Source organism: Colossoma macropomum, unplaced genomic scaffold (genome assembly GCF_904425465.1).
Source record: "Colossoma macropomum unplaced genomic scaffold, Colossoma_macropomum, whole genome shotgun sequence".
Classification (NCBI taxonomy): Eukaryota; Metazoa; Chordata; class Actinopteri; order Characiformes; family Serrasalmidae; genus Colossoma; species Colossoma macropomum.
Window position 1 is genome coordinate 15,626,664 of NW_023494785.1, and position 14,680 is coordinate 15,641,343.

A 14,680-nucleotide genomic window follows, 5' to 3' on the forward strand; every position below is an offset into this window, starting at 1 on the left:
TGTACAGTCATCTGCAGATTACACTTGGCTGAAGTCATTAAATGCAAATGCCTTCCACTTGATGGGTAAAACTAGTTAGGGCATTGTGTGTGTTATTTATATCACACACACACGCACGCACGCATTAGAGGAACAGCTGTTATGATCTGAATTGATTAAGACTGAAAAATTCAAAAGTTATGGACTTCAGAAGTCATTTAAACTTTCCTGACAAAGAATTTTCAAAATATCAGTGCAATACATTTTATTAATGAGGAGCAGATAACCTGGAAGGACCTCAGTTTTTCATACTCTCAACAAAGAAATCATTACATGCCACAGTAAGTGCTGCAACTAGAACTACAAACTCCTGGAAGTCCACCTCCCCATCCCGGTTCTCATCCAGGTCAGACATTATCTTCTCCACAACAAGTGGATCTTTACTTGCCTAAAATGAGACAGAGCGCAAGAGTTTCAGATCTCTGTGTAAGGCCAGTGCTGTACCTATGTCAAAAATAAGGCAGTAAATCACACTTAAAGCAAGCAACTTTGTCAAAAAAATAGCATAACTTTGACAGGTTTAATAAAGCTATTGGAAAATGAACTCACTGCTAAGAAGTCACTTAGTTCTCCCTGAAGAAGACTCTTCAGCTCTGCTTTACTGAGTTTGTATTTGTCCCCCTCTTTGGAAGAATAGGTGTGGAACACTTTTATAAGGCTTTCCATCGCACTTTCCAGCTGAGAAACCATGTTTTCTACAGGGATGCCCTGCAAGCATTCATGAAAGTATTCTCATGGACATCATTCTTTTGACCACATGACTTTGTTCTCCACAGCATAAAACACTTGCTGACCCCATAACTACCTCAGATCCACAGAGCAACTTTACACATTCTGTTAAAGAGGGATCCGGTGTCTGAGAGGTAACAAGTGGTTTGGCCCCAGCAGACGGATGATGTTCAATGGGAACAGGAGGACAGGAGTGCATCAAATATTTAATCAGCCTTTTGTCTGCAGCTTAAGGGGTTGAGAATGAGCATCTGACATTAAGCTATTTCTAACACATACCCTAGTAGGAGCTAATAAAGTGACCAAAACTCAAATTAAGATTGACATTAAATCTGAGACATTATACAGCCTAACTTGAACCAATATAAAATACAAAAAACATGACCATCCAGACACATTGTTTTAAAGAATAATGGATGCACAATATCAGATTCATATTGCTATTGGAAAAGACCAGCACACAGATGAACTCTAAGCAACTCTCTATAACCCTCTATATTGCATATATACACACACACTGTACTTTAGATAGAATGTTTTGTAATAGACTACACAGGTTTGTAATTTTATTAAAGGTTAATTTTACATAACATTAAAGATGATTCCTAACCAAGCATGCATTATAGGTGAAAATTAATTCACCTGTTAATTTTTTGTTAATGTACTTGCTATCATTTAATCCATTTCAGATGACTAGCCTGCATCTCAGACTTGACCTGTTTGTTACACTTATCAAAACAAATTACTTAAACAGTTTTCTTACCAAGTGAAAGCAGGAAATGAGGCGTGAGGAATTTGTCTCAGCTTTCTAGCTTCTTACTCTCTAAATGGCAGGCACTCACCTGTGCAGAGGAACAAGCTCTTGTGGCGCCTCCTCCTCCACACCAAACAGCTTACAGCTGTGTTTCCAAACTCCACTCCAGCCCCCTACTCCACCTGCAGCTGAGTCACATCTTTAGCTAATGATCACCTTCAGGAGCTCAATAAGGTGAACATGGAACAGTGAAGGTGTGCAGGAGTGAAGCTGACAACAAATTTTAATTCTGATGAAAAAGTATCGGTGTTCAGGTCATTGTAATTTACAAAAAGATGTTTGGAAAGCCCATTCTGTGTATGTCTATCAAATCATGCAGGTCCAAAACAGAAATGGTGTTCTCTTTATTATTAATGTTATTTATTTCTGAATGTTAGTGCACTGATTTTGTGGTAAGGAAAATATACTAATTCATATCAGCATGAAAATGTGTTACCCTATATTGAACATGATTACTGTATTTCTTTGCTTTTCCTCCTTTAAATGAACAGACAGATTAAGCACATCAAAATCATGTGCTAAACATCAGTGTACGTCAGTAATTCTTTTTGACTGCCAGTGTATAAGCAAGGGGTGAAGTTCAGAGTTGGGTCAAGCCTAGACTTTTCCAGCTGAGATACTCATAACCTGGCTGAACAGCATGCGGCAAAGATTGTGAAATAGTGCCATCTACTGAAAGGGCTGGATCATGGTCTCACAAGGCTCTCTGGGCACAAGTGTCTTAGGAGTCCCCCCACACACTGACAGTAATGCCAAAAATACTGTAACAGAGGGGGTTCTCAGAAGAAACCTATACGGGTCGAGGTTCTGGACCATAACTGGAAACCCATCACAGCAAACAGAATACAAGAGGTAAAATGGCAAACAAAGTAAACATGAACACAGGAGTGCTCTGACGCCACAATATTATGGACCCCTATCATGGAAAATTTAATTCTCATGTTCTGCAATAAAAGGGCTTGTGTAGTATGTCAACACTATTAAAATTTCACAGTGTACCAATCATAAACATCATAAGTCAACCTCAAGGAAAAATATGAATTAAAAAAATATTTGATCTATTTTTAATTACTTTAAAAACAATGGAAATATATAGGCATTTATTTCATAATTACATATAAGGGCTATTCATGTATGTCATTTTGTACATGCAGTGGACTGTCCCCAGTCTTTGAGCTTCAGGCCTTGTGGTCTCCCAAGGCCCCTGTGCACTGGGCCTGTCAGTGATCCATTTCTACCACTGTTCCCTCAGCACATCTTTCCTCCATGTGCTCCTTTCTGTGCTCCTTTCCTTGCTCCAGCGCACCGTTTGAACTTGTTAATTAGCTAACAAGTGGGATCAGGTGTGTTGGAGCAGTGAAAACTAAAAGCACTGAAATGTGCAGAGCAGAGGTACTAAAGGAGAATCAGTGCTAAAGGAGAGCCTCTTTCTTTAATGAAGACAAAATAACCAAGACATTTAATTTTCTCTCGATGAGCTGAAAGTAGTTTTACTCAACAAGCCACAATTCTTTTGATACATAAATGTGAACAAAAACAAATGAAATCTTTGGCACTGTCCATATTTTGGCTTCCTCTCTCTCTTCTCCCCCACTCCCACCCCTCCAACCTGCTTTCTTTCTCTCTCTCTCTCTCTCTCTCCTGTCTCACTCTCTCTCTCAGCCTACCCCACCCATCTATCACTCTCTGTCATATATATTTTTCAATAAAAAGGTTAAAACATTTTTAAAAAGTAATTTGTACAACCGGCCACAAAATTAATAGAGATAAACTTTATTCACACTTAATATTAAACTCAAATACTTTATACTTAAATTAATAAAAATACTCATTTGTTCTTCCTTCACATGCTGTCAATTCCAACAAATACAACAATCCAAAACACATTCACATCACTGTTATCTAGAATGCCTCTAAATTCAATGACACATACTAATTCATTTACTCCTATAGCTGTAATTAAACTGGTTTCTAAAATATAATTCTGACACCTGCTGCTGTTTATCCTTTGTGACTATATAAGTAAAAAAAAACAAAAAACAAACAAAAAAAAAAAACAATACGTCTCAGATTGCCTTGATGATTGAGACATAACATTGCACTGATAGAGTTACTGGTTCCATTGATCAAAGCTGTTGATTCTAAAAGTATTTTTATAATTGTGTGCACCAATTTAGTTCAGCAATCTTAGACAAAGTGAGCCAGCCAGTCATTTGCCACACTCACTGTAATTCTGCCTTAGTACTGAGTGAAGTATGTGTCACTCCAAAGCTTGTCTAGACCACGTTCTATGAAAAAGCAGGTTTGCAATTTAACAACTGGATCAAACTTGTTTGAGGAGGTTTCTGCTGCAGTGAATACTGAAAGCAGAGCTGCTGTAAATACACACTTCCAAACTCAGATGTATTTGACTATTCACAACCATTCACAACTCACTATGCCTGGGTAAGTGCCAGTGCTAGTATAAGTGGAGTCATTTTTCTTTCATTAAATTAAACTTTCATTAAATAAGGCACTGTGCTGGAGCTAATAGATAGTATGCAGTCTTTGCCTTCAATATCTCTCAGATCAGCTGCTGCTTAGAAGTATATTGTGGGACATTGCTGTCACTCTGTTGAGTCTCAGCCTTGTCAGCACATAGGCCCAGCTGTAGCTTTATCTCAGTGTTTGTGGAATTCATGAACTTGATGATAGCCATGCTTAAAGACCCAAAGGATCACCACACTTACTGTCCTCATCATGTGACTCTCTGCCTGCTTGGTGTGCAGCTATGAAGCTGTGCCAAGATGCAGTGCTTAAATCAGCACAAATAACTTAATCACAGTCCCTTAGGCTTAGGCCATCTGTTCCAGTGGTATCTTGAGATCCTGGTTCTCTGGATGATCTCCAGTCTCTCCTGTGGTCTGAGGTTTGACCTCTGCTCCTGGATCTGGATCTATATTTGGCTGAACATCTACAGACCCCTGGTTCTCCACTGGCAGCCCAATAACCGACACTCTGCTCAGTCTGGAGGCACGTCTGTGTTCAGTGACTGAGTGCTGTTTTATGAGATTCGGCTTTCCCAGGACGCTCCTCAGCTGAGCCCAGAAGAAGACCTGCTGTTTAGGCTGTTCAGGCCACTCCAAATACGTTTTGGTATTCAGCATCTTTTTCAGTTTACAGTACTTGCTGGGCAGAGATTTAGGATCGATGGGCTCCTTCACCACCAGGATGACATCCCTTAAGGTCTTGCCAATAGCTCGCTGCTGGGCAAAGTAGAGTTCATAGTTGCACCACTCACTGTTCACAAAATGCCGTGACAGCACAAAGATAACCTCAAAAGAAGAAACAGGATGTTAGGATGTTTTGCAATTGGATAAAGTTAACACTCATGTGATTTGCCAGTGTGAAATGTCCGGAAAACCGAAAATAGAATGTTCCTTTGTGACTGCGATCAACTGGTTTTCCAAACCTAAGATTGTATTTATTGTCTTACTTTTCAGTGTCTCTATACAACAAGAAGTTATTGTTTTACTTTCTCTTTTTAGTTGAATTTCCTTATACATACCTTCTGACTGTTTTCAATGTTGTCAATTATGTTATCGATGATCCACTTTCCTGGCATGAAGTCCCTTTCATGGATGCAAATACGGTAAGGGGGTCTACTGTTCTCCAGACATGGCAGTAGCTTGTCCCTTACCCAGTCAGCATCTGAGTGGCTGTATGAGATGAAAGCATGGAAGGTGTAGTCCATAGACAGCCCTACTCCTTCTTTATGAGCCCTGTATTTGGCCCTGACGATCTGGTATGTAGCTTTAGCATACCAGGGTATACTAAATACATAGCACAATAACATGATAGCCAGCACGACAGCCGCAGTGGTGACCACAGATATAACGATGACAAGTCTGATATCACAGGCTACATGACCTGGGAAATACTGCGATACCATTGTATTAAGCAGATCAGCTGGGTAGTAGCACTTGTAGTTCTCTGGCCAGTCTGTGATTTGGACTTTACCCTTGACAGTGGTCTCCTGTATAAAGGTGTGGAGATCACAGGTGCAGTGGTAGGGGTTGTTACCTGCCCTGAGGCGTTCCAGGTTAGGCATTCCCTTAAAAGAACTCATACTAATAAGCCCAAATGAGTTTCCATCTAAAGCTAGTGACTTCAAATTAGGGCTCCTCCAACCAGAGGCAATGAATTTAATTTTGTTACCACTGAGGTAGACCTCCTTCAGACCAATGGCCTTTCTAAAGTAGTCCATGTCTAATTGGTCTAGATTACAGTATGAGAGATCAAGGTACAGCACGGTGGTGGGGAGACATTTAAAGCTGTCAATAACCAATGTATTATGATTAGCAATGACTTTAGTGATGTTCTGTTTCCAGGAGCAGATGTTGTTCCCTTCGGAGCCTAGCTTGTTGTGACTGATATCAATTGTTTGCAGGCGTTTGAATTCCCCAGCAAGAGCTGCAAAAGAACTGAGGCTGGTCAGTTGATTATCGCTGAGGTTAAAGGTGCGAAGCGATGGCATCGTTTCTCCGTAGTTACACTGTTGGTTAAAGAGATATTTGTCCTTCAGCTGGTTTTTGGAGACATCCAGGATTTCAACCCCCCTCATCTCTTTCCATGCATCACAGGGCACAGTGTTAAAGTTGACATTGTGTATGTGTAGGTGATGGATCTTGTTAAGCCACGTAAAACGCCAGTCAAAGCGCAGGATGTCTGGGTTGCTGATGTCCCTGTTAAATCAGATAAGACTGGATTGTGACAAAATGCTAAGATCTTGGGTTATTAAGAAGAGTTAAAAGGCCTATTTATTCAGGGCAGACGGCTGTAATACTTACGAGAGAACCAACATTTCCAGCGCTAGATTTGTCACACTGGATGCCTGCTCACTATTCACAAATCTCTGTGACCTGGCAAAATCAATGAACAGAAGTCCTAGACTTTTAATTGGACTTTTTTGCAAATTAATGAGGGCCATTCTCAGGAGCTCCTCATTGAATTTCCCTCGATAAAAGATCAGCTGCTGGGAGTTGATATACTTCAAGCCATAGAAAATATCCTCTTTGTCTGTGTAATACTTAAACTCAAAAAGATTGCGAAAACGGAGAACCACAAATGTTTTGTTTGCAAGGTCTTTTAATATCATAGGGAGTGCGTATGTTCTGTTATCTATGGCCACATCCAGCCACATGTTGTTTGTCTGGATGTTCTTCAGATACCCTGGTTCATAAACATCCAGACTTGAACCAGTTTTGATGGCAAACTTCTCCAAAGACACATTCTGTAACACATCAAGATCCCCTTTTTTCAAAATACCAACAACGGGACCACCCATGGACAGTACTTTTAGATTCCTGAAATTCAAAAACACATCATCCAGAGTGGCCTCAGTGTAGAGGTTATTTGACATTTCTAGGTTTTTAAGCCTGCTGAGTGGAGCAAGAGCTTTTGATGGAATAATTGTCAATGAGTTGTTGAAGATATTCACATCTTCTAGTAGTGAATTTTCCTGAAAGGCTTCATCCTCAATTACAGATATGTTGTTAAACTGAAGCCAGAGGACCCGTAACAGAGGCAGCCCAACAAAGTCCATATTTCGGATGACCTGGATAATGTTATAGGAAAGATCTACCTCCTCTAGAGAGGGAGGCAGCTGCTCCACAGGGACATGCTGCAGTCGAAGGCCTTGGCAGTTAGCTCTGCGCTGGTCAGCAGATATCAGACAGGACAGTTCACTTCTGACTGGTAAGATGAGAAAAGATGCTTGGAAGCCAAACACAAGACTGAGCAAAGTAAATATTCCCACATCAGCCATTTTGGACCTGTGAAGAGAGATAGAACCATATAGTTGTTATTTGGGTTGTATTTATTCTGTACACACACACACACACACACACACACACACACACACATATTATATATATATATATATATATAATATATGTGAAAAATGTGAAAAATGAGTATATATATATATATATATATATATATATATATATATATATATATATATATATATATATATATATATACCAGCCTCTGTGAAATTAGTAAAATGGTAAAACATTTAGGATAGATATACAATAAGAAAATAAATAGGACATAGATTTATAATCAGTGCAATGTTCCCCTTCAAAGAAATATTAATATTCACACAAGCAACTACCCAAACACACTTTAGACGCATTCAATTTTTCTCCTCAGGTGCATCTAAAATGAGATATTTCTGTGGAGATTAAATACAAGATAATACACTAGCATAAAGAAGGAGAAAGTCAAAGGAAAATATGTTTAATTTCAGAAATGTATCAAAAGACATTAAAAGATATTGAGAAAATGGGACTCCTAACAAACATGCAAGATATAACTATCACCATCAGATAAACAGTGCTTAAAGCTTTCATCTTTCATAGATAGGAGAAAATCAATAAGGGTTTGAATAGATGTAAGAAAATGAAATAGAAAACAAGGAAGAAATTTTGCACTAGAATACAAAAAACATATACTTCACTATAATGTGGAGTAAGGTTTTATGAACTGCTTAGTCTAAATTTTTACTTTAGACTACCTGGATTATGAGAAGCAGAAAACACAACCAATGTCTAAGACTGAACTTTGAAGGTGTCAAAAAATATCTCTGCAGATTTCCTTGAAAACTGAAAGTAACTCTCCTGAAAAGAATGGAAACTATATTAAAGGCAAAAAGTAGGCACACTAAATACTGAAAAAGTATTACATTTTGGTGTTAAGGCCTTTGTGTAATTTTCTGTGCTTTTCCTGATGCTGAAAAATGAGTAATTTATACTTAGCCATTTTGACTGGAAATTAAATACATGAAAGAGAGGTTTCTAACTTTTTCACGGTACTGTATGTATTTTAGGTTTGTCCGATTTCCCTTTTCAGGGAAAAAATTCATCAGTGCACATGCCAGCAACAGAATCAATAGGGTTATGCACCAATCGGCCATAACATTATCCTTGGATATTTTTGGTTGGTAGACTATTTTCAGTCCAGCAGGGACACTGAGGCGTTTAAAAACTCCAGCAGCACTGCTGTGTCTGATCCACTCGTACCAGCATAACACATACACTAATACGCCACCACCAGGTCAGTGTCACTGTAGTGCTGAGAATGGTCCTCCATTCAAATAATAATAATACTGAATAAAAATAATTCAATAATACTGTGGGGGTCCTGACCATTGAAGAACAGGGTGAAAAAAGGCTACTGAAGTATGCAGAGAAAGAGGTGGACAACAATCTGTAATTGTAGCACTACGTAGTGCGTCTATATGGTAAGTGGAGCTGATTAAATGGATAATGAGTGTAGAAACAAGGAAACAAGTTTGGTGTACATCTTTGCTGTCATGAGAACGCCTCTCTGGCTTTGACAGTTTTTAACATGCACTGAAAAACAGAAGTGTCCTTTCATGTCGTGCAAGCATTTCTTAATTCTCAAAGATCAAAAAAGAATCTATAAATACCTTAAAGTCGCTTGAAGATTGATGGCATGAAATACACTCCTGAAACAGATGTGCAATGCACGGTAAATTTCAAGACAGATCCAGTTATTTCCAGCTTACATTAAATTTACAACATATTATGCCATAACAAAGCCTATAGTGTCTAAAAGATACAGTGATATTGGAATGACACAGACATGCCATGTACTACCTTCCAAAAAACCTAAGAATTCTGTTCAGGTGTGATCTTACTAACTTGATTTGTAATCTGTAATCAGCCTTATTCCATTTATTCCACTGTGTCTCAGTCCTGACTGCAGCAAGCATAAAGGGCAGATCCTCTCAGGTTCTTAAAATGCAGTTGTATTTACAAATGAAGGGATACTCATTCTCTCCTCACCAGCACATGTGCTTTATGACGACATTTATAGCCAAATGAACAAACAAACTCTCAAAGCTGACTGCACGCCAGGTGTAGAAGAGAAATGTTTAGACTTGTTCTGTCCTTCTGCACATCCTCTCCTAATTACCTTTCGATTCCTTGCCTGGAAGGGCTCTGTTTGACTTGAGCTGCACTTATCTTTATTCTCTCACATGTGCAGCCAGTTAATATCCTAGCTGACAGATACATAATGTAAGCTAATATGGCAATCTTTCTGGTAGATCGCATTACTCAATGGATGAGTGAGCAGGAAAAGCTTGTTTTTAAGGTTTAAGCACCAAATGGTTTATTAAAAGAGTATTTTAAGCCTCTTTTGTTTATCTGTAAGTTCTGTGAGTCATTTCATTCTCAAATGTATTTCCCTAGCCTTGGCTTTTTTAATGAAGGACTATTTTAAACATGTAATAAAATCTTTAATGACAAAAAAAGTATGCTCAGGTCTTCAAAGTACAAGTCACTGATGCAAGAAAGAATTTTTTATTAGGCCTGTCAGTCCGAAAGGAGTCAGTGACATGTACGATTTACTTGAATGTAATAAGTGCACCGTCTAGCTAAATGTTTTCAAGTGGTTCTTAAAGGGGAATTTCACAGATTTTCTAAAATGTCTATATATTTCAATTGTTGAGAAGTAAACAAAATCATTCAGAGTGGATTGTTCTAGAGAAACATACTGAGTCAGTATTGTGCACAGTGGTGATGATAGGAACCAGACGTTCATAGCATTTAATGCCTCAATGCCTAAAGCTACCTCACAGAAAGCTAGTACATTAAATGGTTACAAATGCATTGTCTGATGCCTGAGACATTGTTTTACATAAGTTTTGAGATAAGCCTTTGGCCTGAAAAGTATTTTTAAAATGCGTGCAGGGCACTGTAAGGCAAAATCATGCCCAAAGGAAACATCAACATTGCATATAAAACTTGGAAGGTATGTGTAGGTTAACTCATCATTTTAGATAGGAAGTAACATGGCTGTTTTTGCATTATGACTTCATTAGACATCGTGACCCCATGTTCCTGTCACTACCACTGTAAAGAAATCAGAGCTAGAAAATTTCTTTACAGTTAAGTTTACTAGGTTAGTAAGCTCATGCTAGCAAACTGAAGTTAACTATAATAAAACATTTATAGATAATTTTAATTATATTTTGAAATCCTTAGCTGCACAATGTAAAAAAAAAAATCTAATGAAAATGCAGTTATTATACAAAGACATTTAATTCTTATTTGAAATTTCAAACAGCTGTGAGTTCTCCCGGCTCCATCTCTTTCACTACATACGGCAGTCTGTGTTCATTTGTCAGCAGTTTTAGCAGAGAATTTCTATTAATAAGAACTGCCACTCAATTATGTCTTGTCAATGGAGCTTTAGTGCAAAATCGTAGGTTGTAAATTCTTAATCATTTTTATACAGAAAAAACACTAATTTTCTCAACAAAGAACAGCACAAAGTATTTCAACATTGTTATATTTTAGCACTTTTGAGCTCCAGTTATAGGACTTACTAACACGTTCATGACATCAGTGAGCGTGAACCTCAGCCAATGAACACTCAGTAGCAGTGATGCTAGCGTCCAATTACCCAAAACCTATTTAATGTAGAAAAGTGGGAATATATTGGTAAATTTTCCTCGATTTTTAATGGAATACATCATTTTACTTTCCCAAATTAAATGAAGGTCTGCATAAATGGCTAGAAAAAGATAATGGTTTTGTTTTTAGCACTTTAGCTCCATTCACCACCATCTGCTCTCACCATTTAGTGTTCTGTCGTTATGTTTTAGATATAATGGGAGAAGCAAGAATTGGCCAGGCTCCCGTTTAAGTGGCACTAGTTTTAGTACATTATCTCAGTGTTAAAACCACACTGCATCCCACTTCATTTTTCAGTGTGAACACTTTACTCACATTAAAAGTGGCTAGTGTGCTATGAAAGAGCTCATTTGAGACACAGGGTCAGTGTCACTTTTTGGGGATGTTGAACCAGACAGTAGTGCCTTTGTGCAAAGTTTTTTTCAAAAATGAGGCCCATGCATGTACAGCGGTATGGGATAAGCCACTTCTGCAAAGTTCCGTACGGTGATAGTGAAATTATTGTGTCACTCTGCATTGTCACCACCAGAGCACCTGTTAACAGAACTGCAGATCACATGCTGATCACATGCTATGGGTTATTAATGTTATGGTGAGAGTACAGTGGGGTACCATAGATGCAGGGGTGTAAAACATACAGAGAAGCTATACTTAAATGATGGTATCTTAGTATCAAAATCTTAGTATAAAAAACTTACTAAGATTTAAAAGTCAAAAATAAAATTGAGTCAAAGCAAAAAAGCATCTACATTTAAATGTACTCAAGTATCTAAAAGTATAAAAGTGTTATGAACAAAATGAACAAAAAACAATAAATACAATACCCTGACTCCTAATTTTGCCTAACATTTTTTTGTTTTACTTTTAGATACTTGAGTATGTTTAAAAAAAAGTCTAAAAGGTTGAAATAATTATGCTTGAATCAGCATAGTTCTGGGCAGATTCATTTTACACTTGTGTGAATTTGGTGGGATGTGTAATTTTTATATAAATAAATAAAGAAAGAAATCATCATCATCATCATCATCATCATCATCAGTAATCTATATTACTTTAGTCATACTGAAATAGCTCTGTATTTTGTCACTCTCTTGGTCTAGAAACAATTCCACACTAGATGGCAACACAAAGAAACCAAAACTAAAAGTAAAAAAAAAAAAATCCTAAAAAGAGATGACAAAAGTGAATGTACTGTAAAAGTTAATGTTTTTTGATATATCTGTATGAATGGATGGATGGAGTGGGTTGATGAGTGCAATTGTAAGTGGATTGATGGATAGAATAAGCTCTGGACAGTACCAGTTTTGTTGTTGCTGTTTTAACCAACAACACAAGGCCAAGCGGCTAAACAAAACATTTAATAAACGTATACACCAAGTAAAACAAAGGGGCAAGAAACACTCAATATGCAAATAGATGGATCCAGGAACCAATAAGAAAGAAGTAAGTTTTACTCCAAAAAGTTGCCAGTTGCAACAGACGAAACTAAATTGCAATAAGCTGATTCAACTCAAAAATGCCATTTGAATATTCCAGTTCTGAATAGAAAATGATGACTATATTTCTGTTATAAACTTTGTAACTTTGGTTCCTATTACCACCACTGTAATCTGAATCAAACATTTCTCTACAGCATTATCTTAATGATTGAATTATGCAGAAAACTTTGAAAAATTGGTGGAATTGCTTTTTAGCTATTATTAAAAGATTTTCAGCTAAAGCTAAAGAAATGTCTTCTGCAGTAAAATACGCACATTCCAAGAAATAAACTACATTAAATTCAGGTAATATTAGTTACAGTAATAGGACAAGTCTCTTGTTTCGTACTAACTTTCCTAGCAGGTGTCTTTAACAAACCACACACTCAAACAGCAACTGTGGGACCCTGTGACTCATTAAGGAAGCAACATTTCCTACCCGTAAGTGCGTAACTCTGACTGGTTGGCCATTAACCAACAACCAACTTATTCCCAAATATCAGGGGTAAAGAGCTGGGTTTTATCAATAAGATGGCTCAAGAAAATGTATGCAAGCCAGAGTGAACAAAATAATTTAAAAAAGAATTGATTCTTTTATTACATCATTTGAAACATTAGCTTTGAAAGACTACTGAAACAAATATGTCAGGAATGTGTGGAAAAAACCCTCCAGAGATAAGATTTACAAGGCACGGTTTTTAACAGGCTAATACAGCCCTCCACTACATACTTAAATAAATTCCAGCAAACAAACCGAACTTTCATGCTCTGTCCACCAGATACTGATGATTGTCCTCACATATAAAGTAGTACATTTCACAGTGCATGCATAGTTTAAGCATTTTGGAGCCAAGCATTAAAATTTAGTCCTCAGACAGTTTTGGGAGCCTCATAACTTCATCAAGTCAGAAGACGTAATATGGGTGAATTACATATAACAGAGTTGACATGATTGACTACAAGAATATACTTCCAAGCAGTATTACTAAGCAGTTTTTCTTCTTGACTCATCATAAGGACTCCATAACCGCCTGGGCAGATAAATATTTGTTGAGTTGTAGAACACATGCCTCTGGGCAGAATATCCCAGACATAACAACATTCTGTATATATGTCCAATAACTTCTTGCCCGTACAAAAAGATCTATAGTAGTACTATAAGAAACTACAGTGATGTTCTTTACTGATAATACTTCTACAATAATCTAAATATTTTATATTCCTGTAGTATTGTAATACCTTTATAGTACCCTGCAGCAAAAATCTAAGCTGAATTTACTTAATATTCTTACAAGAACCTGTAGTGCTCTTACAGTACTCTGAAATGCTTTTACAGTACTCTATTCTCACTTTAAGATTCTTACAAAAACCTGTAGAAAAAGAAAAAGAAATGTCTAAACTTAACAAAAATTAGTCTAACAAGAAGTGTGTATAAATCACTGTATTATTATCATTATGCAGAATGTGAAACAAAAGTGATGCGCTAAACGTTGCATTTTATGTCAGTTTAACAGAGAGCATCATAATGACCTACAGAAAACACTGTGATGAACAGAAAACAAAACCACTCTCTCTCATCTGAGCCTCAACTTTCTGATTCGTAAACAAAACATCTGGCTACTTACCTCTGATTCAGGAGTTTAGATGGAGACTTTTACAAGCTGTATCGCTTTTGTTTACTATTTCTCATCCATTTTACAATCCTCCTGAGGTTCTGCTGTTGTCTTTGGCAGACTGTCTGCGTTGAGCAATAGCGAGGACAGAGCGGTGTGGAAAGACCGACTACCTTTAACTGGCTCGTGCTGCGTTTGTTTCGTCTGCGAGAGTAATGTGGGAATGTGTGTACGCTGAAGAACGTCACACTCTCCACGAGCATTGCCGGGGACTTCGTGTACTCGCTGGTAGGATGGGCGTAGTGTGCTTATGCGCTAGTTGTGCGCAGTTTTTAATTCTTCAAGCTGTTTTTTCAGCGTTCAGAGGAAGAAAGGCACATAACATACAGCCAAACTGGGGGATCACCAATAGTCAAAGGCTTCCATCTAACAGTGCCCCCACCCAACCATCTGCACCTCAGACACAAAATAACACACAACACATCTTTTAACTATCAGACAACAACATAAACAACAAGT

At 37.6% G+C, this 14,680-nt stretch overlaps 1 protein-coding gene across 1 annotated transcript; it reads right to left on the reverse strand.

Moving 5' to 3' along the window:
- Nucleotides 1-271: 271 nt before the first annotated feature.
- Nucleotides 272-14,368, reverse strand: tlr18 (toll-like receptor 18). The gene is made up of 7 exons (XM_036578266.1): nucleotides 14,174-14,368; nucleotides 9,057-9,095; nucleotides 6,412-7,395; nucleotides 5,130-6,306; nucleotides 4,423-4,896; nucleotides 589-747; nucleotides 272-427 (listed from the first exon to the last, which is right to left on the reverse strand). The coding sequence occupies exons 3-7, from the start codon at nucleotides 7,386-7,388 to the stop codon at nucleotides 278-280; spliced, it is 2,937 nt and encodes a 978-aa protein (XP_036434159.1). The 5' UTR covers nucleotides 7,389-7,395; nucleotides 9,057-9,095; nucleotides 14,174-14,368; the 3' UTR covers nucleotides 272-277.
- Between the last annotated feature and the right edge of the window lie 312 nt (nucleotides 14,369-14,680).

Bases quoted from the DNA above. Each gene is read 5' to 3' on its own strand.
- tlr18 (XM_036578266.1), bottom strand. From the start codon at position 7,388: ATGGCTGATGTGGGAATATTTACTTTGCTCAGTCTTGTGTTTGGCTTC. The intron at 4,897-5,129 runs GTATGTATAAGG...TCTTCTTTTGAG, and splicing joins ACATTGAAAACAGTCAGAAG to GTTATCTTTGTGCTGTCACG. The intron at 748-4,422 runs GCCTAAGCCTAA...GAATGCTTGCAG, and splicing joins AGATACCACTGGAACAGATG to GGCATCCCTGTAGAAAACAT.